We start from the raw sequence: 22,771 nt of genomic DNA, 5'->3' as shown, positions 1-22,771 counted from the left end.
GGAGAGGGTGGGGCAGGCAGGCGAAGGAGGGAAAGGCCGGGGGTTAGTTAGGTGACTCACACACTCATTGTTCCAGCTTCATCAGCTGAGGGGACTGGCTAGTGGCTGAGTCACTGCTTCCTTGCTTCCTTCCTTCCCAGCAGATGGAGGCCTGCCCTGCGGGCAGCTGGCAGCAGTTGGTGGAGCCCAGGGTAGGGCCCTCAGGGCAGCTGGTTCAGTGTCAGCAGCGCAATCAAGAGCTCCAGGACAAGCTGGCCGTGTCAGAGGCCACAGTTCGGGCTCAGGCGGAGCAGCTGGAGCAGTACAGGACCCTGCTCAGTGAGTCGGCCTCGTGCCTGGTGCTGGTGGGGGTGGGGGGAGAGCTGCACTGAGGTTCCCTCTCCCTCTGCACTGGGAAACGGAGACAGCCAGGGTCCTGTCCCTCCTGCGTCCCAGGAAGCTGGGCTGATGCCAGGCGGGTGAGAGAATCCAGAATCACAGACACAGTCTGGAATGGAGCCGTTCTGTGCGGAGCTGCAGTCACCTGTCTGGGGCCAAGGGAGAACAAGTGGGGCCCTTGGTCTGTGGGACTCCGCTATAGTTATCTGTCCCTGTGCTGGAGCTCCGGCGCACCAAACAGATGCAGCCCCTGCCCCAGGTAGGAGGCAGCATATTCCCAGCAGACAGCAGAGCCCCTCTGGGGTCCCAGGCTCATGGGACCCACACGCCAGAATCCCAGGCTGCCATGTTGGCTCTTTGCCCTGGCAGGTGAGCCCTTGGTGCAACAGGACAACAAACAGGTGCAAGTGGACCTCCAGGATCTGGGCTACGAGACGTGCGGGAGGAGTGAAAATGAGGCCGACCGGGAGGAGACCCCCAGCCCTGGTAAGGAGCAAGTGGGGAGGGGGCAGGGCTGGTGGAAGATGGCAAATCCCTCCTGCCCATCTTCCCATGCGGCTTAGACCCCCAGCAGCAGGGGCTGGGCACCCCAAGACCTCAGGCCTTCCTTTCCCTCTCCAGAGTGCGAGGAGCCAGATGTGTTCAGTAAGGCCGGCCTGATGGAGGAGCTGAGCCGGCCGGGGCCATGGGGAGGCCTGTGCTGGGGCCAGTCAGAAGACGTTGCTGTTCTGCAACAGCATGTGCGGGAGCTCCAGTTGCAGCTGCAGAACTCGAACAAGGCTCTCCAGAGGCTGCAGCACCGCACCCGCTCCTTCTCCAGCACCAGTGACTACACCTCAGGCGCCGAGTGGCTCCATAAGCCGGTGCCCAGCGCCACCGACGAGGACGAGGGCTGGCAGTCTGATGGTGTTGGGGCCTTCTGTCCCCCTGCGCTCCAGGCCAGCAGAGACCTCGAGTGGCTCGTCCACAGGGTGTCCCTGCTGGAGGCCCAGCTGCCTGGGCCCTGGGCAGGAGGGGTGCTGCCTGAGGAACTGCGCTCTGCTGTTTGGCCAGGGTAAGGAGCAGGTAGGCTCCAGAGCAGGTGGAGCAGGACAGGTCTGCTGGGCCAGACCCTCAGCTGGAGGGAGCTGGCCGCAGCTTCCAGGCAGCGATGCTGAGTTACAGCAGCTGAGTCTCTGACCCTGTGGGCCATGCACCCAAGGCACGTGCCAGTTAACTCTGGCATCCTCTCCTCCAGCAGGCAGCAGGTGAAAGGCCCAGAAAGTGGAGGCACAACCCGGCACAGACTTGGCATAGCTAGAACCATTGGAGTGGTGAGAGCATCTCCAGGCAATGGGTTCTGCTCTCCAGAGCCACACAGGCCCCAATGCTCAGAGCAAGCGCCCTCTGGCAGCTGCTGAGGGATCCTTCAGAACCTCCCCACCCCCGTCCTCCTGGGCCTCTGTCTCAGGGTTGGGGACCTCAGGGCCTGGGCCTTTTCCAGCGGAGGCCAAGGGTCTGGGCAGGCAGGCCACTGGGCTTGGCCTCGCTTTGCCTGCCTTCACTGCATGGGCCAGAGGCTGCGGAGGCTCCAGCTGTCTGGAGGTGAAGCTGGTGCCTCTTCTGGCAGCTAACTCGCCCTGGGGAGGGATGGTCTGAGAGCAGCCAGGCTGGGGTGCCGTCCCTCCTCCCACCCTCCTTGCCCAGCTAACTTGCCTCTCTGGCTGGCTAACCCTCCTGCCCTCTGCCCTGGCAGGAAATATGACTCGCTGATCCAGGCCCAAGCACGAGAGCTCTCTCACCTGCGCCAGAAGATGCGGGAAGGGCGCAGCGTGTGCCACCTGCTCACCCAGCACCTTAGGGACACTGTCAAATCCTTCGAGGAGCTTCTCCGGGGCACCGACATCGACTACTACATGGGGCAGAGCTTTCGGGAGCACCTGGCCCAGGGTGGCCAGCTGGCGGAGAGGCTGAGCAGCAAGCTGAGCAGCAGTGCGTGGCTGAGTAACATGCCGATCTGGGGGCACCAGTGGCTGACGGAGCTCACCACCACTAGATCTGATTGAGGCCAGGGGCTTAGGAGGATTCCCCAAAGGATGAATGTTTATGTGGAGAGAGAACAGTTGCAGTTACAGGGCTAATCTTAATACTACATGAGAGGGGACATAGGCTTGCGTACCTTGGGGAATGACCGTGGTTGGAAGGAAAGTCTCTCAAGGGCCGGTTATCCCATAATTGCCCACTGCAGCAGCTAGTGTGTCCCATGGTCAGAGACTGCGCTAGCCCCATCTGCCATCCTTTGGCAATTGCTGTCTTCGCTGGTTGGCTGGCAACAGTATTTCCCTGCACATGCTAGGGACAGTCCCTTTGTATCTCTCCAGCGCCCCACGCGTATCAGGGTGTTGCTGGGCAGAGCTGGAGGGTGAGGCCCTGAGACGGTTCCACCTTGCACTGAGAGCTGGCTGGGGGCCAGGGTCCCACGGGGAGAGGGGTTACCCCTAGGCATGGCGAGTGCTGCTCTGGCCTAGCGTAGCTGCATGGCTACTCCTCTCAGGATGGCTGCCCCCTCCGGAGTAGGTGGAAACAGCTTGGGGCTGGAGCAGGGGCAATTTAGTCTAGGGGTACTGTGCAGGGGAGGGGACCCAGGGTCTGTCAGTGGTCTCTCGGTGACAGGGGACCTGTGCTCTCAGTGGTCTCTTGGGGACAGGAGAGGGGGCATGGTCTCTTGGTGACAGGGGGTTGGGGGCCCTGTGGTCTCTTGGTGACAGGGGAAGGTTGTTTCTTGACAAGGGGGGCGATGGGCGAGGGGGGCGTGGACTCGGTGTCACAGAAGGGAGGGTGCTGTGCTCTGACATGGGGGCCCAAGGGGAGCTGGTGCTGTGCTGCCCTGCATCCCTGACAAGACCCCTCTGGCTTTGCTTTCAGGGGATCGCTCTGACGTGGAGGATAAACCCGGACACGAATTTGTGGCGCTCAGGTAACCACACGGGTGATTCCAGGGAGTCCCAGAATGTCTGCTCTGGCAGGGTGCCTGCCATACTGCACGGGGCTCAGGCTGCCTTGCAGAGCAAAGGGCACTGGGCTCTCCTTCGCTTACCAGCTGCTGGCAAAGGGGAGTCCAAGGGCCTTATGGGGCTTTCCAGCTGCGCTAGGCTGCCCCTCCTCTACTAGCCCCATAAGACTGAGCAAAGAGGCCAGTGGAGCCTGTTCCTAGCCCAAGGGAGACATTGGCTAGTGGCACGTAGGCTAATACCTGTAAAGCTGTCTCCTTTGTGCCCCTGCATGTGGAGGCCTGGCCATGCCCAGGAGCCTGGAACAGGGCATCTGAAGAATTTCATATCAGTGTGCGGGGGTCTCTGTAGTGAGGAACACCCTCATGAGAGCAGGATGGCCTGGATACTTGAAAGTGAGTGGGAAGCTGGGTGTGCCGAAGACAAGGCCATCAGACCCTGTAGAGAGGGGGCAGGGAAATGCATGGATCAGTGCACCATGTGAGGCCATCAGGGAGGGGGGCAGGGGAACGCATGGTCTCAGTGCACCATGTGAGGCTACCCCTACCGTAGGACATGTGCACGTGTAGATGTGGGGCTGACACATGCTCCCTCCCAGACTGAGTAAGGAGCTCCGGGAGAAGGAGAGGATGATCGAGACCCTTCAGGCCAAGCTCCAGGAGTGCTGCGAGACCCCATCCAGCAGCCGTGCGCTCTCCGAGTCACCCCGCTCCAACAGCAGCGCCTCCTTCCTGTCTGATGGGCCGGAGGCCTGCTCCGACGGGGATGCCTCCAGTGAGTACAGCCAGCTCCAGGGGGATCGCAGTGAGCAGCCGTCCCGGTGCCTCACAGGTAAAGCTGGGCACTTCTGTGTCCCATGGACTGTGCCCAAGCAGGGGCTGGCAGAATGGGGAGGCACCTTGAGCCCTCTGTGTGCTCTCAGGGCTGACCAGGGCACGCAACAGGAACTGGTCTCTAGTGTCCCAAGCCTGCCCCCTTCCCCACAGTGTCTCAGGGCTCACCTCCAGCCCACAGGAGATGAGTCTTCGACTCTGGCAGACCCATGATACTTCCATCCCAGCCAGTCCGTCTGCCACTGACCTCTGCAAAATAACACTCAGCAGCACAATTAGCCCTTCCTCCCCATGGCCAGTGAGTCCCAAAGGATTCAGGCATGTGCAGGGCCACTAAGAGCAATGGGGGTACCTGGAGGACCCCACAGCTGCCTCCTAATTGGCTGGGCCTCTTGGATAATGTCACAGCCACGCCCTATTGGACACAGCTAAGCCCTCTTCACTCCTCCCTGCCCGCCCAAAAGGGACTGATCCTGGGGAAGGAACTCGATCCCTTCCTGAGGCTGTATGTATGTAGCAAGAGTGCACGGGCATTGTCTTGCTGCCAGCCTAAGGGAGCCACGTGCATGGCCCTTGAGTGCTGATGACACTTACTGGGGGTTTTCCCTCACTCTGCCCCCATCCCTGCACGTTGTTCTCTGTTACTTACGCTCTCAGGTGTTCCCTCTAGGGGGTTTCTGTGCTTCTGGGCAGGGCTGATGCTTGGCTCAGGCCAGGTCTACACTACAGATGCTGTTGGTATAAATACATGGATTCTTTCATGCCTCTGAGCAATGTTGTTATACTGACTGTAGCTTCCCATGTAGACAGCACAGTATCTCCTGCTGACACAGCTACTGCCTCTCGGGGAGGTGGATTAGCTACGCCAATGGGAGAGCGCTCTCTCACGTAAGCACCACAGCTGCACCGATGCAGTGTGTGAAGTGTAGATCTGCCTTCTGAATCAGGGGGGCACCCGCCTCACTCATAATGATCCTTCCAGCTCCTCCCACTGAAGTACCTTAAGGTGCTGTCAGACATCTGTGAATTCTCGGGACGCTGCCGGCTTGGAATCGAGACTGTGTGAAGCTGTTCCCTGGCGGCCTCCTGCCCCAGAGTCCCCTGTCCCCTCAAGCATGTTATCTTATAAAATAATAATATTTTTCTCCCCTGGGTGGTTGTGTGAAGAGCCCACAAACACCAGGGAAGCGGAGTGGGAGGTGGCACTTGTCTTCAGTGGCTTCTGGACCTGGCAATGATTAATTGACTGCCAATTAACCTGAGGTACTTAACACCTTGAGGAAGCCACCAAACTTTGCAGGCTGGCTAGAGCTGTAGGAGGAACCCCAGTAGTCTTTACAACTGTGCTAAATATCTTTAGTGAACTGATTGCCGGTGCGCTCCTGCTCTGAGAGCCCAGCCTGGCCTCCATCATGCGGCAGGACACAGAGTGGACAGAGAGCGGGACGCAGAAAGGCTGGAGAGCTGGCTCTCTCCCTGCTAGTTTTGTCTGGGTCTCAGAATTTCAGGGGTTACTTTTATCGCTAGGAGAGGGAGCACACTGGACAGGGTGCGCTGTCAGCGGTTTGCAAAGCCAGCACGGGGGATGGAGGGGTTCTTGGGGCTTGTCTACGTGGTATGGCAAAGCAGCCCAGAGGGGTGTGACTTTTAAAAGGTGTTTAGCTCTCTGACTGCCCTGCCTAGACCCTGCTGGTGTGCTCCAAAAGGTGCCTAGTGCACACAGCCAGAGATCCTTTAAACTCTCAGTAGGCACCTTTTGGAGTGCACCAGCAGGGGCTATGCAGGACAGCTAGAGGGCTTCACAAGCCACACCCTGCTGGCACACTGGACTGGTAGCCCCTAGACAGGCCAATCCCCTGGCAGGAGCTGCTGGGACACTGATTACCCACAGCTGCCTCCCAGTTGCCTGGGCCTCTTGGATGATGTCACAGCCACACCCCATTGGGCACAGATGAGCCCTCTTCATTCCTTCCCCCCCACCTCCCCGAAAGGGACTGATCCTGCACTGCCCATGCAGGCTATTACAGCAGTGTCTTAGGGCCCCCGTGGGCTTTGCTCTGTGTATTAGTGAGGATGTCCAGGCTGCAGACGCATGCAGCTGGCCCATGGGGCTCAGGCTGTGGGGCTGTATCAAAACCCTGCAAGTGGGGAGGGGCCTGGGGCCCACCCTACCCACACTCAGACATCTACACCGCAGTGCTAGAGCTAGGGTGACTAGACAGCAAGTGTGAAAAAATTGGGATAAGAGGTGGGGAGTAATAGGCGCCTATATAAGAAAAAGACCCAAAAATCAGAACTGTCCCTATAAAATTGAGACATCTGGTCACCCTAGTAAGAGCCCCGGAGCCTGAGTCGATTGATGGGGGCCAGCTGTGGGGGTTTCATAGCTGAAACATCGGCCCCTGTCCCATAGCCAGGCTCGGCCCCTGTCCCATAGCTAGGGAAGCCCCAGAGATCAAAGATACACGCTACAGAGAGGTGTACTGCTGTATAGCTTCCTTTTTGCATATTATGAAACTGAGGCACGGTGGGCCTGATTTGGATTCTGGTGTGACTCCGGAGTGGCTCTGCTGGAGCTAGGGGGATTGCTGTAGGTTTACTCTAGGGTAACTGGGATCAGGATCCAGCCCAGAGATTCCAAGGAGCTTGCCCAGTGTCACCAGGAAGCCGCTGCAGGGTTCCACGCAGAACCTCTTTCTGTGTGGTGCCCAGGCTTCCCAATGTGACCAGCAAGTGGGTATCTGTGAGGCAGGCTCTGGCCATGCATGTGCATCTCCCGTCTGTGCTGGGGTGTTGTAGGAATTTGGGGAAACACCCCACTTCTCCAGCCCGTTCAGATTCAGGTCAGCAAGGGGCTGTTCTATGGAGAATGCCAAGACGCCGGTCTCCTCTCTCTGCATCTGCTTTAGAGAGCCAGGGATGCAGCTGGGTGCTGGTGCGTGAGCCCGCACTGTCTTCGGCTCTCTGACGTAACCCTCTCTCTCTCGCCTGTGGGTCTCTAGACATCACTCACGCTGCTCCTCTGGCATCCAACCCATCCCCCGCCGCTGCACCCCACCAGGCTCCGGCAGAGTCCATCAGAGGCTACCTCACTGGGCCATCTTCACAGCACCCTCCCATGGACAGCGGCCAGACACGCACAGGTACAGGCCGCCTCCAGGCTGCAGCAGAGACAATGGCTTTGCAGGCAGGGCTAGCAGAGCTCAGAGGCCAGTCTTGGAGGGGCTGTGCCCAGGGGTGGAAGCTGCTCCACAGCTGCCCCCCTCCAACCCTCCCTCATTTGCAGAGGGGTGGAAGCTGGCTCCACTGTGGCTGGCTCCTTGGCTTCCTTCGAGCAGGGCTTGGCTCGCCATGCATGGAGAATTTTACCTTGTTGGCATCTTGCTGGGGGTTCTCCCACTGCCGTGTCCTTCCCAGGGCTGGGGTGTAACAGCGCTGGAAGACATGGGGGCGTGTGTGGGGAGAAGCCAGGATGTGGGAGTGTTGGGGTGGGGTTGGGGGGGAGAACGATGGTTGGGGGCATGGACAGCGTGGATGGGGGCTGGTCACCCTGAGGGGGTGATCATGCCTCTATCCCAGTCTGGCTCTAACGGGTGCCTTGGCAGGGCTCTTCCTGGAGCCTGGCGCAGGTGGCGCTTGGTGGTCTGTTCGCTAGCAGGCTGCTGTCTGCGGCAGGAGCTGGGGCAGGGCTGAGCTGGACCCCGCGGCAGGAGCAGATACTGGCTGGGGTTTGCATCTCGGCTGGGCAAGCAGGAGTTTGTGTCTCTGGGATTTCTGTGCGGCTGTTTGGAAGCAGCTCTCCACCCTGGATGGACTGGGCCTGGCCTGTTGCTGAAGAAAGACACTAGGGGATTGTTAGGTGGGCGCAAAGTGTGTGAGCACTGCAAGTCTCTGTCAGAGCTGGTGTCCCTGCCAGGCTGCCTGTGCCAAGGTGTGCACCTGATGGAGTGTGGGAGGCAGCGTGGGGCCAATGGGGGATATGTGATAAGGGATGGCTTCAGTTTAGCTCAGGGCCGTGTTCCCTCTGAGGCAGGAGTCACAGCCAGTGGGCCAGGCCCCTGGCATATGTCAGTTGTGGGGAACTCCATTTCCTCAGATTCACCCCTGTGGTGGAGCCAGCCCTGATGGCTGCAGGCCATAGGGGCAGGGACAACTGCTGGAGGTGCAGTACAGCTGTCCCCTGGTTGTCACAGGGTTGAGGAGGTCATGGGAGATGCAGCATGGAGTGGCGTGGCCTCCCCTGGTTGCGGGGCGGGGGGGGAAGCACTGAGATGGCCACGGGATGTCCGGAGTGTTCTTGCCCTGTTGGAGGGCTGTGATGTCCACGAGATGCATGGCCTGGCCTCCCCTCGGTTGTCAGGATGGCCACAAGAAGCACGGTGCGGCCTCACCCCAGTTGTCAGGGGCCTGGTATGGCTGTGGGGTGAATGGCATGGCCTGTCCCTAGTTGTTGGGGAGCCGGTAAGACCCTGAGAGGTATGGTGTGGCCAGCCCCAATAGTCGAGGGGCCCGTACGGCCAGGGGGGTATGGCATGGCCTTTCCTCAGGTGTCTGGGGCCAGTACAGCCCTAAGAGCACAGTGTGGCCAGCTCCTGTAGTCAGGGGGCCAGTCCAACTGCAGTGGACACAGTGTAGCCTGGCCCTAGTTGTTGGGGGGCTGGGCCGGCTGTGGTGGGCAGGGTGCAGCCTGGCCACAGTTGTCAGGGGGCAAGTAGGGCCTTTGGGGACGTGGTGTGTTCTGGCCCCAGTTGTCAGGGGGGCAGGTAGGGCCCTGCAGGGTGTGGTGCAACCTGGCCTGAGTTGTTGGGGGGCTGGGTATGGTGTGGCATCACCCGTCGTCAGGGGAGCGGTACAGCCCTGATGGGCACGGTGTGGCCTGGCCCTAATCATCAGGGTGCTGGTACGGCCCTTGGGGGCGCAGTGCAGCCTGGCTCCAGTTGTCGGGCACCAGTATGGCTCTGGGGGTGGGTGCGGCATCACCCAGTCGTCAGGGTGCTGGTACAGCCCTCGTGGGCATGGTGTGGCCTGGCCCCAGTTGTCAGGGGGCCGGTAGGGCCCTGGGGGGCACAGTGCAGCCTGGCCCCAGTTGTCGGGGGGCTGGTAGAGCCCTGGTGGGTGCAGTGCTGCCTGGCTAGGGTAACCAGGTGTCTGGTTTTCGATACCAGTCGAAAAGGGACCCTGGCAGCTCCAGTCAGCACCACTGACCAGGCTGCTTAAAGTCCCATTGACGGTGCTGCCCGGCTAAGGCAGGCTAGTTTCTAACTGTTCTGACACTGCACTGCGCCCCTGAAGCGGCCAGCAGCAGGTTAGGCTCCTAGGCGGGGGACCATGGGACTCTATGCCCTGCTCCCGCCCCAAGCACTGGCTCCGCACTCCCATTGGCTGGTTCCCGGCTAATGGGAGCTGGGGGAGCAGTGCCCGTGGGCGAGAGCAGCACGCAGAGCCACCTGTGCACCTCTGCCTAGGAGCCAGACCTGCTGCTGGCTGCTTCCAGGGCACAGCGCAGTGCACAGTGCCTGGACCGGCAGTAAGCCTGCCTTAGCGCCCCACTGACTGAGCGCCACTGGAGGTAAGCCTATGCCCCAGTACCCGGCCCCACCCCAGAGCCCATACTGCCTCCCGCACCCAACCCCCTGCCCCAGCCCAGAGCCCTCTCCCACACTCTGAACCTTCATCCCTGGCCCCAACCCAGAGCCCATACTCCCCACACCCCAACCCCCTGCCTCAACCTGCAGTCCCCCTCCCACATTCTGAATCCCTTGGCCCCACCCCCAGCATGGAGCCCCCTCCTGTACTCCAAACGCCTCACCTCAGAGCCGCACCTCCAGCTGGAGCCCTCACCCTCTTCCATGCCCTGAGTCCCTCGTTTCTGGTCCCACTCCCAGAGCCCTCACTCCCTCCTGCATCCCAACCTCTTGCCCCAGCCCACTGAAAGTGAGTGAGGGTTGGGGAGAGCAAGCCACCGAGGGAGGGGGAAATGTATTGAGTGGGTGGGGCCGGGGGCAGGGCCTTGGGAAGAGGCGAGGTTAGGGTGTTCGGTTTTGTGTGATTAGAAAGCTGGCAACCCTAGGCCTTGCCCCAGTTGTTGTTGGGCGGCTAGGGCCCTGATGGGCGTGGCGGGCCTGGCTCTGGTTGTTGCAGGGCTGGTATGGTCCTGAGGGATGCAGTGCAGCCTGGCCTCCATTGCCGGGGGGCCGGTACTGCCCCAGTTGTCAGGGGGCTGGTATGACTGTGGGAGGTGCAGTGCTTTTTCACCCAAGTGGCTGGATTTTCCAGGCTGCCCCTGTGCCAGCTGCACCCCGAGGCCGGCTAATCTCTCTCCCCATCTCTGCTCTCTCTCCCATCTCCAGGGTTGCATTTTGACTCCTTGTCCAAGCCACTGAGCGTCCCTCTGATGCCTGCCCCTGGGCCATCTGCCTTCCTACCCTTCGGCCCTCCTCCTCCTCCTCCCGCCCCCCCTGCTCTCCTGGGCTGCTGCGGGACGCCTGTCTTCTCCTTGGCCGAGGTGCAGCAGGAACTGCACATGCTGCAGAAGCAGCTGGGGGAAAGTGAGCGCCTCTGGCTTGATTCTTCTGCCTCCCCCTGGCACGTGGTTCTGCATGGCTTTTGCAGCCCCCCATGCCTGCTCTGTCTGTCTGTCCTGGGCACACGCTGTCGTCACCCAACCAGCTGCTCCTGCTGCAGCCTCATTCCCAAGTGGGGAGGCAGGAGAGAGGCATCAGCTGGCCTGGGCCCATTAGCACCAGCAAGGCTGAGGTGGGAGGGGGCAGATGGCTGGGGGGTGGGCACGGCAAGGGGAGGAGACTGGAGAAATAGTCATTCCCAGTTTCAGGACAGGTGGGGAGAAGCTGCTTATGCAGACGGACTAGGGGAGCAGGGCTGGGAACCTGCCTACTGTGGAGACTGGGAGGGATAGGAGCTGAGAGAGGGACCTCCCGTCCTTGCATATCCATAGTGTAGAGACGGGGGGGCGGGGTGGGAGCTGAGAGAGGGATCCTCCAGCCCCATAGTGCATGGAGGGATCATGCCAGGCCCCAACGTGGCTGGGCAGAGTGGGTTTCAGGCTACAGAGTGGCAGGACCTGAGAAACTCTCCTGATGCTAGAGCCCAGGTATGCCTGGCGTCTGCCAAGGAGCCCCAGCCCATATGCCCAGCCTGTCTCTGGCAGGGCTCAACTCAGTGTCTGGGTCCTCTGCCGAGATGGCCAGTGGTGGGGCTAGGTGATGCTGGCTGAAGTGGGGCGACTGGGGTCACTAGGATCTGTGCTGAGACCCTCTGACTCATTTCGCCTCACAGGCACTGGAGGGCATATCCCAGCTGAGCGGGTCTGGATTGGACTGACCATGGGTGTCTCCCTTTCCCCAGTTCCTCTGGCTGGCTGGGAAGGAGCCGGGCTCCTCACGTGCTCTTGGCTTGTTGGCCTAGTATCCCGGCTTCTGTCTCTTGCTGCTTGTCCCCAGCCCTCGCCAATGCATGGCAGCATGTTGGCTCAGCTTGGTACCTGCCAGTGGGTCGGTGCCACGGCGTGGTCCAGCTTGCAGTGCTTTGCGACGTGTGTCACGGGGCATTGTGCTTCACAGCAGGGACATCGGCTGCCCCACCTGGTGTGACATGGGAGCTGCCCTTGGGTTCCAGTGGGCTGTACTGGGAATGGGGCGTAGTGGGCACAGCACTCCTACAGGTTCTGGGCTGGATGTAGGAGCGGCGCGTAAGCTCTCTGGCCTGGCTATGGAGCAGGGCAGAATGGACAGTCGCAATCGTATCTGTGAGTGTGCCCTGATCTGCAAACAGGCCTCTGGGCAGAGGCACTGACCACCTGGGCTGCTGAGGTTGCCTCTGGGATTATGGCCAGTGGGCCAACAAAGAGCCTGCAAGAAGAGCAAGACCCCTCCCCCAACCTGGGAGTCCAGGCCCCATCTGGCAGCACAGGGGCAATGGATGCACTGCTCTGACCCACACTTTTCTGCCTGGGGCCTTGCATCAGTGGGGAGGCTGTGAGCACTGGGGGACTTCCTGGGGTGTCTTGTTGGGAGTGTTTTAAGCTGCCAGGATGAGCCAGGGCCCCAGGGCAAGTGGGAAAAGTGTCCCTGAGTGGCTCTCAGCAGAGCTGCGAGTGGCTCTGAGCTGAGCATGTGCACTCAGGGCCTTCTTGTCCAGGCACCTCCTCTGGGCAGTCTCTCTGGGACAGGTCCTGCCTTCATCCCCAGGGTGGCACCCAGCCCTGCCCTCCTGTGGGCCCCGGACCCACTTCTGTCCACATCTGTCTAGGGGGACCTCTTGCTGCACCACCAGTCAAACCATTGCCACTGACCAGCGACTTCAGGGAAGCCAGCACCTCCCGCTGTCTCCACGTTCCCCATCTCACCCCACAGTCTTGCCCGCTGCAGAGCTCCGCCCAGCTGGACAGGAAAGCAGGGGCTGCCTTCCTGGAGAGCAACCCTCTCTGGGCCCAGCCTCCCATGGGGGCCCTCTATGGGCACTTACCCTCTGGGTATCCGGCCAGCCACAAGCTGACGGGTAAGAGCCGTGCTGCGGGGAGGGGAGGAGCTGGGGGAGGGCAGAACTGTGCCGTTGTAGGGAGCGCGGTCTGGTGGGTGTCCCGGGGAAGGTGTGAAAGGGGCCATGTGCCCTCTGTCCTGTAGCAGCCCTAGCCTGTCTGTAACCAGCTCCCTTTGCTCTCGTCCTGCTCCTCGGGCCGCGGGGGACAGGGGCCAGCCCATGGAGGGAAGTGGCGGTCATGCTCAGGAAGCATCGTGCCCTCCTGGCCTGCTCCCGGCTGAGCCCTGGTGTCCCACTCAGCTCTCTGTTCACCCGGCGGGTGCAGGTGCTGACTTGCTGGAAGGACACCTGGCGGAGATCCGCAGCCTGCGCCAGCGCCTGGAGGAATCCATCTGCATCAATGACCGGCTGCGGGAGCAGCTGGAGAAACGCCTTGTCACCACCGCCAAGGGCAATGGTATGGGACGGGAGTTCAGGGTACTCCATGGCCCCAGCACACAGGGCACAGCACGCTCTGTGCTCAGAGGGTGTGGGGGAGTGAGCAGGGGTGGGGGGTGGAACCCAGAACCCCCTGTGCCCAGAGGATGTGGGGGAGTGACTGGGGGGAGCCCAGAACCCCCTGTGCTCAGAGGGTGTGAGGGAGGGGGGGGTGGAACCCAGAACCCCCTGTTCCCAGAAGGTGTGGGGGAATGACTGGGGGGAGCCCAGAACCCCCTGTGCCCAGAGGGTGTGAGGTAGTAAGTGGGGGTGGGGGAATGGAACCCAGAACCCCCTGTGCCCAGAGGGTGTGGGGCAGGGATTCAGGGTGGGGGAAACCCAGCACCCCATGGGCCCAGAGAGTTTGGGGCAGGGATCCAGGGGGGAGGAGGTACCCAAGAAGCCCTGTACCCAAAAATCACAGGGTCCAGATCTGGGCGGGTACCCGGTAACATCAGTACCCAAAGGGTGTGGGGCAGAGAGGTGCACGGGGGGCTCAGAGAGGGGTTGCTGTTGTCTGCTCAAGTCCCTAGAGTGAAGCTCCTGAGGTGGGTGGGCACATCTCCTCCTTCCCTGGGAGGGAGGGGTATGGCTGGGGCTCAGATCTCTGCACCCCGCTCTGTGCCCCCATTTCCCAGGGCCCAATCCTGTCGGAGGAGTCCTTATGGGGCTGAGCCGTTTCTTTTCCACAGCCATTCCGTCCTCTCTCCTCCTATCAGTGTGGGCTCAGCGGGGGTGGCCAGCCTGGGGGTGGAGTGCCCAGGGCTTCCTTTGGGCACAGCAGTGGGCAGTTGGCGCAGACTGTGGGCGAGGCCCAGGGGCTCCTGCAGGGAGCGTTGGCAGCTTTGCCCTGGACGTCACGGCTGCTCCTGTTCCAGGGTATCCCACCAACATCTACATCCAGGAGCTGGAGTCCGCATCCTCACTGAGCAGCGAGACCAAAGCCCTGCGGGAGGAGAACCAGAGCCTGCAGCTCCAGTTTGCTCATCTCTCCAGAGGTAGGGGGCAGGGGGCGGCCAGCCACACACTGCCTGGCGCGAGCCCCTCTGCAGGGGGTGCAGCCCAAGGGCAGCCGCTCAGTGCCAGCCCCGGCTCTAGATCTGGGCTCTCTCTACGTGTGGGGCAAACCCCACTCCTGGGGGCCCAGAATCACAGCTAGGGCGACCCAGACAGCAAGTATGAAAAATCGGGATGGGGGTGGGGGGTAATAGGAGCCTATATAAGAAAAAGACCCCAAAATCGGGACTGTCCCTGTAAAATCGGGACATCTGGTCACCCTAATCGCAGGAGACCCCCAGACCCAGCTGGGCCTTGCTCCTTTATTAGGGTCCACCCTGATCCGCCCCCCCAACGGGGCGTGTTGGTGGCTGTGGCTCCTACAGCTCCCTGCTCTGTGGATGCAGATTGGAGAGCAGGGCTGGTGCATGGGAAGGTACTATCCCCTTGGGCACAGTCCTACCTCTGTGGGCATCAAGCATCCTACAGGCGCTGCCATGCGGCACTGGGCCCTGCGCACCCCAGGCACGTGGCCCCTCCCCTGCCCTAGCCCCATTCACCACCTTGGCCATTACTGTTGGGCTTTGCACCCCTGCCCCCCGCTGTCAGGTAATGGGGCTCTCCCCTCCTCCACCTTCCCTGGGTAACGGGGCGGCAAGTAATGGGTCTTGGTGGTAACAGGGCTCTCCCCTTCCCCGGGGTGGCAGGTAACGGGGCTCTTCCCTCCCCCGGGGCAGCAGGTAACGGGGCTTGGTGGTAACAGGGCTCTCCACTCTCCCGGGGTGGCGGGTAACAGGGTCTCCCCTCCCCTCTGCGGCGTCAGGTAATGGGGTTCTCCCCGCAGAGCTGGAGCAGCTGCGTGAGACCACACGCTGTAGGCTGCAGGAGGCTGAGGCGGAGAACCGGACGCTGGCACAGGAGCTGGCAGAGCAGCGGCAGAGCGGCAGTCAGCTGCGGGAGGAGCGGCTGGCTCTCCAGGAGAACAACCACAGGTGGGAGTTGGGGTGCCAGGCACGGGGGACGGGTGTGTGTCTCAGAGCCCTGAGGCATGGCACTGGGTGGGGTGTGGCCACAATCACACAGCGCGCAGGCTGGTCCTCTGGCCAGCTGAGCAGCGTCCCAGGGGCACGGGGTCCCGGCCCACTCAGGTGTGTCATGGCACCGCTGCCGAGGGGCTGTGACGTCACTGCCTTTCTCTGTAACATCACGGGGGGGGGTGGTCAGCATGCCCCTCTGATCCCGGCTGCTCTGTCTCTGCAGGCTGGAGTGCACGGTGCCGCTCCTTCAGCAGCAGTGCGAGGAGAACCAGTGGCTCTGCCAGGCCCTCTGTGCTGAGCTGCGCATCCACGAGACCCTTTCCAACTCCTCCCAGGCGGCTCTCTCAGGTACGTGCCAGCCAGTCCTGCCTGGTCTGCCACGCTGGGGCCAGCTCTGCCCTCTCAAGTGCCCCAGCGCCCTGGTTCTGGAGGGCCCTGCTGTTCCCCTTGCCGCCCAGGCTCCCCTCTGACCTGGGGAGCCCATCTGGAGAAGCTCAGTGCAGCCCTTGACTCTGGAGCAGGGGCAGTGCCTCCTACTGGTTACAGCATGGCCCCATGTCTCAGTGTGCTTGAATTGACCAACTGTCCTACTCCCAAACAAGCCCAATGGTGCCATCTCAGACCCACCCTGTGGCGCTGATGGCAGGGGGCGCACACCCAGCCTTGCCGCAGCAGTAGGGTGGCACGCCTGGTGGCGCTGCAGGGCCGGCCTGTCTTGGGAATCCATGGGCCTGTCCACCCAGGCCTCTGCTGTGTCTGGCCATCAGAGCAATCCTGTGGATTTATAACCAGCTTTGTCCATGGGTCTGTCTGTCCTGCCCGCTGTCCCCTTGTGGGAGGCACCGTGTTTGGTGCTGGGGTAGGTGTCCTGGCTGCCCTCCTGAGGTGCTGGGCTCCGGGCGGGGGCACCACCCTCCGTGCCATCCAGCTGCCGGGCTCTGGGCAGGGACAGAGACCTGGGATGGGGTCAGGCCATGGTGGGTGTAGCCAGCTCCAGCCTTGTCCCCTGAGCTCCCTAGAGCCCCATGCTGTGTCCACCCTCGTGGTGAGGTCCCACCTGCCTGCAGTGGGGAGCCCCCCAGAGATGGTCCCCCAGGTCGGGTGCAGAATGCCCCTGTCAAGATTTCCTCCCCACTCTGAACTCTAGGGTACAGATGTGGGGATCCACATGAAAGACCCCCTAAGCTTATCTCTACCAGCTTAGATTAAAAACTTCCCCAAGGCACAAATTCTTCCTTGTTCTTGGAACAGTATCGCTGCCACCACCAAGTGAGTTAGACAAAGATTTAGGAAAAGAATCACATGGAGTTCCTGTTTTCCCCAAAATATCCTCCAAGCCCCTTCACGCCCTTTCCTGGTGAGGCTTGAGAATAATATACCAACCAAATAGGTTAACAAGATGGGCACACACCAGCCCTTGGGTTTTTAGGACACTAAAAACCAGTCAGGTTCTTAAAAAAAGAACTTTATTATAAAGAAAAAGGAAAAGAAGCACCTCTGTAAAATCAGGATGGAAGGTAATTTTACAGGGTAGTCAGATTCAAAACGCAGAGGATTCCCCTCTAGGCAAAACTTTAAAGTTACAAAAAAAAACCCAGGAATAAACCTCCCTCTTAACCTAGGGAAAATTCACAAACTAAAACAAAAGATAATCTAACGCATTTCCTTCCTATTATGTACAACTTGTAATCTTAGATGTTAGTTCAGATATGGCTTTGGGAGATGTATTTTCCCTGCCCTGGTTCCTCGCTGACCGGAGAGAACAACAAAGAGAACAAAACAAAAAACCTTCCCCCACAGATTTGAAAGTATCTTCTCCCCTTATTGGTCCTTTTGGTCAGGTGCCAACCAGGTTATCTGAGCTTCTTAACTCTTTACAGGTAAAGGAGGGATTTTGTGCTACCCGTAGCTGTATGTTTGACAGCCCCGTACCAGATGCAGAAGGTGTGGGGAAGGAAGCTGCTTCCTGCATTGCCTGGGCCTGAGCTGAGCTCAGCCCCCCCGCCCCCCAGGGTTTTCTCCTACCCCACGCCTCCCACCCAGATCACTTGTGACCCAGGGACTCCCCACCCTCCCCATCCTACCTAGTCCAAGGTCCGCCCTGCCCTCCCCTCCCATCCCCCAACCTGTCCAGGATCGTGCTACCTCTCCCACCAGGGCAAACAGCCTCTGTGCCTACCAGACGTCACAGCAGCTGCTGGCCTGTGGGTTGATGCCCAGACAGCTACAATGGAGCTGAGGTTGAGTGTCCCTCACTTGCTGGCTGGTGTCGGTGTCCCCAAGCCCATGAGGGGTCCCAGCACAGGCCCTACACTGGGGACCCTGCCAGGGCCAGGCTCATGGCCCACAGCTGATTTCCAGACCTGTGGAGTTTTGTGCCCCGCCCCTGTGTGGTGTCACTACAGGACAGAACTGAGGTTTCTGCTGGGAACTTTGTGATTAGGGGGATGGTCATTAACACCTTGAACCCTTGAGATGAAAGCTGGGTCCTGTGGGAGCTGCTGGGCAGAGCTCGGGCCCTTTGGGGGCCTGGCTGTGCATCTCCAGACCGTAGTGTATTGAGATTTGTGTCCCTGTGACCCCGCCAGTGGCTGGGCTGGGTTGGGCTAGTGACCCCATCCCTGCATGTTTCTCACCGCCTTGGCGCTCCGCACCCTGCTCCTCAACCCCATGCTGACGTGGCCGGGCACCAAGCACACCGAGCAGCCTTTTTGTGCCCCAGCGAGTCGCCATGCTAAGCCAGGGCTGGTTGAGGGTTGCCCTTCACTGCCCATGGTGGTTGGGGTTGGGAGGATCAATGGGGCTGCAGGTGCAGTTGGGGGACAGCACACCAGCATGCAGGGGGTGGAAGACGCGGCTGGCGACAGAGCAGCTGTGTGTGTTGGCAGCCTGCAGCGGAGATGTGCATCGCAGACCACCTTCCAGCAGCGAGCTGGGTGCCCTCCTGGCAGAAGTGCGAACTCTGCGCAGGCAGCTGCTGTGCGGCATCCAGGTGAACAGCGCCCTGAGGCAGCAGCTGGCACGGCAGCAGCCGGAGGGAAGCGCTGCCCCCCTCTTCGCTGCCCACCAGGCTACGCCCGACTGGCAGCCCTTCCAAGGTAAGAGAGGCTGCTGGCCCCTTGGGCACCTTGATGCCTGGCAGAAGTGCCATTAACCTGGTAAATGGACCCTTTGTTGTCTCGCCTTTGCAGACTCCAGCCCTTCTCCTCCAGTTCGGGATGTTGGCATGAGCTCCCCAGCTCCCCTCTCCCCGCCCGCCCTGCTCAGCGGTCCCGCCCCACTTGCCCACCGGCTGAAAGGTAATGGATGCACCCCGTCCCCCAGGGAAGAGCGGAGCCACTGCTGTGGAGGGTCCTGGAGTGCGGGCGGCACAAGTGCTCTGGGGCTGGGAGCCCAAAAGAGGGAGTCAGTTGCTCACGCTCGAGGTGTTAAGGCTGGGAGGGACCATCTCATCCCATCTGCTGCATAGCATGGGCTGGAGACCCTTCCCCAGGAATTCCTGCTTGAGCTAGCCCAGGGGTTTTCACCCTTTGTGGACTCCTAAAATGTTTTGAATGGCGATACAGACCTCTTTGGAAATCTTAGCCATGGTCTGTGGGCCACAGGTTGAAACCCACTGAGCTAGAGAGACCCTCCAGGCCTGAGGCAGAGACTCCGCAGGGAGCAGAGAGAGGCCAGCACCTTCTGGGGAGATGGTTCTGGGAGCCTTGGATTTGAAGAGCATGTGGGCCCCATTTTGCAAGGGGCATCCCAGCTCTGCATTTCCTGGGTCTGGGTTTCACACTCCCCTTGTCACGAGGCCAAGGCACGAGAGCGTTTCCCTTCGTCTCTTGCTCTGGGTGAATGCTGCATTTTGTCCATGTCTTGTGGGGCATCTCAAGCTGTGCCCTCCTGTTGGGATGCCAGCAGGGAACCAGAGGAGTGCAAAGCCACAGCAGGCACCACCTCCTCCCCCCAGAGAGACTGGGTCTGCAGGTGGCAGGTTCTTGGTGGGAACCATACAGCATGGCGTTCTGGTGGCCCATCAGAGCCGGGCGTGCAGCAGGATCAGAGTGGGGGTGCTGAGCTCAGAGGAGGACAATGCGAAGTGTGGAGGCTAGGAGAGCTGGCCCTGTGCCGCCTGGAGAAGTAGCGATGTGAAGGCTGGGGTGATGTAGAGCTGCAGGTTGCATGTTAGGGAAAGGTCATGGCCGAGAGCTTCAGAGATGGCTAGTGACTGCAGGAGTCCAGCCTGAGCCATGTTGAGGGGCCTGGGTTTGGCATGGCAGGGGCCCAGCACTACCTGAAATCAGCCCACCTAAGGTGGCTCAGGGGTTTCCAAAACTGGGGGTGCCTAGCCTCCCTCATGATGTCTGGAAATCGCAGCCTGCTGCTCCTAGGACAGTCTGCACAAACAGAACAAGCTGCTTGGGGGCACATGGGGAGTGAGGGGCTAGGGAAGTGCCAGGCCAGGGCATGTACATGCTGGTGCTAACCCCGCCCCCCCCTTGGCGCCGGGCCTGGCACTGGGCTAATGCAGCCCTGATGGGCTCTCAGGGACACCAGCAGTGCTGACCCCTCTTTTCTCCAGAGCCACCCATGGATGATTCCCTGTTGAGGAGGAGTGCCCCTGCACCAGCGGGAGATGCCCCAAGCAGTTTGTCTACCAGCAAAGGCGGGTGCCAGGTCATTGGCCATGTGGATGACTATTATACCCTGAAGCAGCAGATCCGGGAGGGCAAAACGCTGGTCCACCAGATGGCCTCTCTCCTGCGGCCAGCTTTAGCCATGCCCAGCTTGGAGCCCCGTGGCACCGAGGTAATTCTCCCTGGACATCGGGAAGGGCCAGGCTGCTCTGAGCCCTCTGTCGAGAAGGGAAGGCTCAGGGGAGAAAGGGGCAGAGCCCTGCATAACGCCACTCTCATAGTCCCAGCCAGAGAGCTAGCATTTCAGGCTGGCCCCTCCAGCTATCCTGGGGAATGCTGGCTCTGGGGGGCCCTGGAAAGGATCATGGGGGTGTGTCCCGACCTGGGTGCATGGGAGACCATCACCTGCCCGATGGACTCAGCTGGGTGCCCTGAGACGGACTGCTAGGCTGGCCAGAGCACGAGGGCAGTGGAGGTGCTGGCCCCGGGGAAGGGGGCCAGATGGGACCCGTTTCCATCACTTCTGGGACTGATTTCAGAGCTATTTTGGCTGCAGAGGGGGCCAGCCTAGCAACGGGCTATCGGGAACCTGGGCCATTGTGCTGGGCAGTGCCCTCCCGTGAAAGCCAGGCGCGTCGGGGCTCTGAGTTTGCTGTGACCACTGAGCTGAAGGGCAGCGTCTGCAACAAGTCTTCTCTCCTCCGCCAGGCCCTGGACTGGGGCAGCGTCCAGCAGCTCCTGAGCACCACAAGTGCCCTACATCAGCTCCTGGAGCAGTGCGCCTCCCTGCTCACCACCTTCTGGAGAGGACCCCTGTCAGCGGCCCCCAGCCCAGCCCAGCCCCAGACTGCGGTGAGTGGCACCCTCCTGGCACCCCTCACAGATCATGCCAATGTTGCCCCCGGTCGCCCAGGCAGCCCCCAAGAGTCAGGGGCTCCCACGGATGGGAGGGCAGGGTTCATCCAGGCAGCTTGTGAACCGATGGGGATTAAGAGGCTGTCTGGGTGACAGGGCAGTCCTGGGTGCAGGGAGCCCTCCGCTGGGTGCTCCTGTGGGAAGGCTGGACAGTGTTTCTCCTCACCCAGGCGATACCATCCCAATCACACATCAGACAGGGCGTAGGGCCTGCTGCTGCCAGCAGCTAGGGGACTGCTCCATCCATGCAGTACGGGAGGCTTGCGCATTGTGGGTGTGGGAGCAAAGCGCTAGCCCCAGCTCCCTGCGTGTGGCCCCTAGAATGGGGTCTGTCCTCCAGCAGAGGCTGTGGTAGTTCACAGTAACCCCTCTTGTTTGGGATGCTGAGCCACAGCCCTGGACAGCACGGGAGGGGACGAGTGGCTGACCCGGGGTGCCTGGGAGCCAGGCTGTGGTTTGCAGACACATGGCCCCTGCTGACTGTGCCTCCATCTCTGCCCAGGAACAGGCAATGAAGGATGAGCTCCTGGCGCTCAGGGCCAGGTTAGCTGAGCAGGAGAATCGGCTCCAAAGGGCAGCTGAGCGTCTGCAGGACACCTGCCGCCTGAAGGACAACATGGAGCACTTCATCGTCAGCCACTGTAGGTGCCCCGGTGTGGCGGGAGGTGGGCATAGCCATTGCAATGGTGGGCACAGAGTGTGTCCCCACTTCCCTTGCCATCTGTCATTACACAGCAGCACCTGCCACCAATGGGGCTCAGAACTTAGCTCCCCATGGAGTCTGCGACTGGGGGGCTGGGAGCATCCTGCCTTCACCCAGCTGTCTTGCATAGGTCAGTCATACCAGGCTGGCATCCCCATCCTGTGGCAGGGGCCATGGCTCCAGCGCCGTCTAAATATAATGAACAGACTCTGCAGAGTGGCCCCACCAGTGCCTGGTAGCCAGCTGGGCCCGTCTTCCCTCTCCCCCCGCCTGCTGTGATCATCATCAGGCATAGCCAGCTTGGGGGGCTCTGCCCACTGGCCTGCTCTGAGCAGGGCAAGGCTTGCCATTGCTGGAGTCCTGTCTCCACTGGACCCCCAGCCATAGGGCTGGAGTAGGGGGACACAGTAAGCAGACGGGCCTGGGATGGGCCAGGCCTGGCTATGCTGCTCTCTGCTCATGTAGCTGGAGCCAGCTGGGGTTTGCTGCTCTGGGGGATCCTGCAATGACCCTTCCCCCACCCCCTGCAGTTTGGTTTGTGGGGAGCGACACCAATTCTGATACCCCCTCCCTGGGGTCGGGAGGGAGCAGTGCCCACTCTGATCCCCTCCCCCGCTTCTGTTGCAGTGACCCAAACTCATGCCGTGCTGAGGAAAGCAAGGACAAACCTGGAGGTAAGTTAGGACCAGGGCTCGGCAGGGGGTGCTCCCCCGTCCCCCGCTCCTCAGGGGAGAAGCAACACCAAGGCAAGGCAGAGGGAGGCTGAGGCTGGCAGGGGGATTCCTGACTGTGGGGGAAAGGGTCCTAGCTCTGAGCTGACTCTGGGGAGGGCAATAGGGCTAAGCTTTAGGCTGAAGGGGAGGAGAGAGGTAAAAGAGAGCAGAGCCAATGGGGGAGGAATGAGAGCTCTGTCTCTGATGGGGATGGAGAGTCGGGGTGGGGTGTAGACCAAAGGGGTGGAGCCTGAGGGGGGGTGCAGGGGCCCTGCCTTTCTGTCTCATCCTTTCCCCCTACCCATGCTGTGGGTCCTTCCCCCTCCCCCCTCCCCGGGGTGTGTCTCTCTCTCACCCCAACCCCAGACCTCTTGCCCTGTCCCTGGGGCGGGGGGGGGGGTCACGCCATCCCTTGGGGGGTCTCTCACCCCATTTCTCTCTTTCTTCTGGGTCTCTCCAGAAGAGCAAGCCCCAGGGCTCCTCTGTCAAACCTCCTCCCTCCATCGGCGCAGGTAATGGCCCAGGCTGGTGCCCCCGTGATAGGGCTGCTCTGCAGAGTGTTGGAGGGCCCTGTCCCCCTTGCATGGCACACAGGCAGGGAGGGG

General features: G+C 61.0%; 1 protein-coding gene across 9 annotated transcripts in view; it reads left to right on the top strand.

Moving 5' to 3' along the window:
• Positions 1 to 22,771, top strand: part of LOC116818148 (myomegalin-like) — a 144,658-nt gene that overhangs the window by 117,236 nt on the left and 4,651 nt on the right. For 2 of the 9 annotated variants that reach the window (XM_075067985.1, XM_075067977.1), the window contains 20 exons: positions 141 to 318; positions 748 to 864; positions 1,000 to 1,432; positions 2,114 to 2,349; positions 3,283 to 3,334; positions 3,967 to 4,199; positions 7,204 to 7,344; positions 10,552 to 10,749; positions 12,470 to 12,718; positions 13,026 to 13,157; positions 14,056 to 14,175; positions 14,997 to 15,165; positions 15,434 to 15,558; positions 18,099 to 18,308; positions 18,402 to 18,509; positions 19,781 to 20,007; positions 20,544 to 20,687; positions 21,253 to 21,391; positions 22,081 to 22,127; positions 22,618 to 22,678. In XM_075067985.1, the coding sequence (XP_074924086.1) occupies positions 141 to 318; positions 748 to 864; positions 1,000 to 1,432; positions 2,114 to 2,349; positions 3,283 to 3,334; positions 3,967 to 4,199; positions 7,204 to 7,344; positions 10,552 to 10,749; positions 12,470 to 12,718; positions 13,026 to 13,157; positions 14,056 to 14,175; positions 14,997 to 15,165; positions 15,434 to 15,558; positions 18,099 to 18,308; positions 18,402 to 18,509; positions 19,781 to 20,007; positions 20,544 to 20,687; positions 21,253 to 21,391; positions 22,081 to 22,127; positions 22,618 to 22,678 (3,319 nt within the window). The remainder of the gene's footprint in view (positions 1 to 140; positions 319 to 747; positions 865 to 999; positions 1,433 to 2,113; positions 2,350 to 3,282; positions 3,335 to 3,966; positions 4,200 to 7,203; positions 7,345 to 10,551; positions 10,750 to 12,469; positions 12,719 to 13,025; positions 13,158 to 14,055; positions 14,176 to 14,996; positions 15,166 to 15,433; positions 15,559 to 18,098; positions 18,309 to 18,401; positions 18,510 to 19,780; positions 20,008 to 20,543; positions 20,688 to 21,252; positions 21,392 to 22,080; positions 22,128 to 22,617; positions 22,679 to 22,771) is intronic. The other 7 variants (XM_075067978.1, XM_075067981.1, XM_075067980.1 and 4 more) reach the window with 7 other exon arrangements.

The sequence above is a fragment of the Chelonoidis abingdonii genome, chromosome 7, assembly GCF_003597395.2.
Source record: "Chelonoidis abingdonii isolate Lonesome George chromosome 7, CheloAbing_2.0, whole genome shotgun sequence".
NCBI lineage: Eukaryota > Metazoa > Chordata > Testudines > Testudinidae > Chelonoidis > Chelonoidis abingdonii.
The sequence above is the reverse complement of the archived record's forward strand: the minus strand, read 5'-3'. Positions and strand labels throughout refer to the sequence as shown.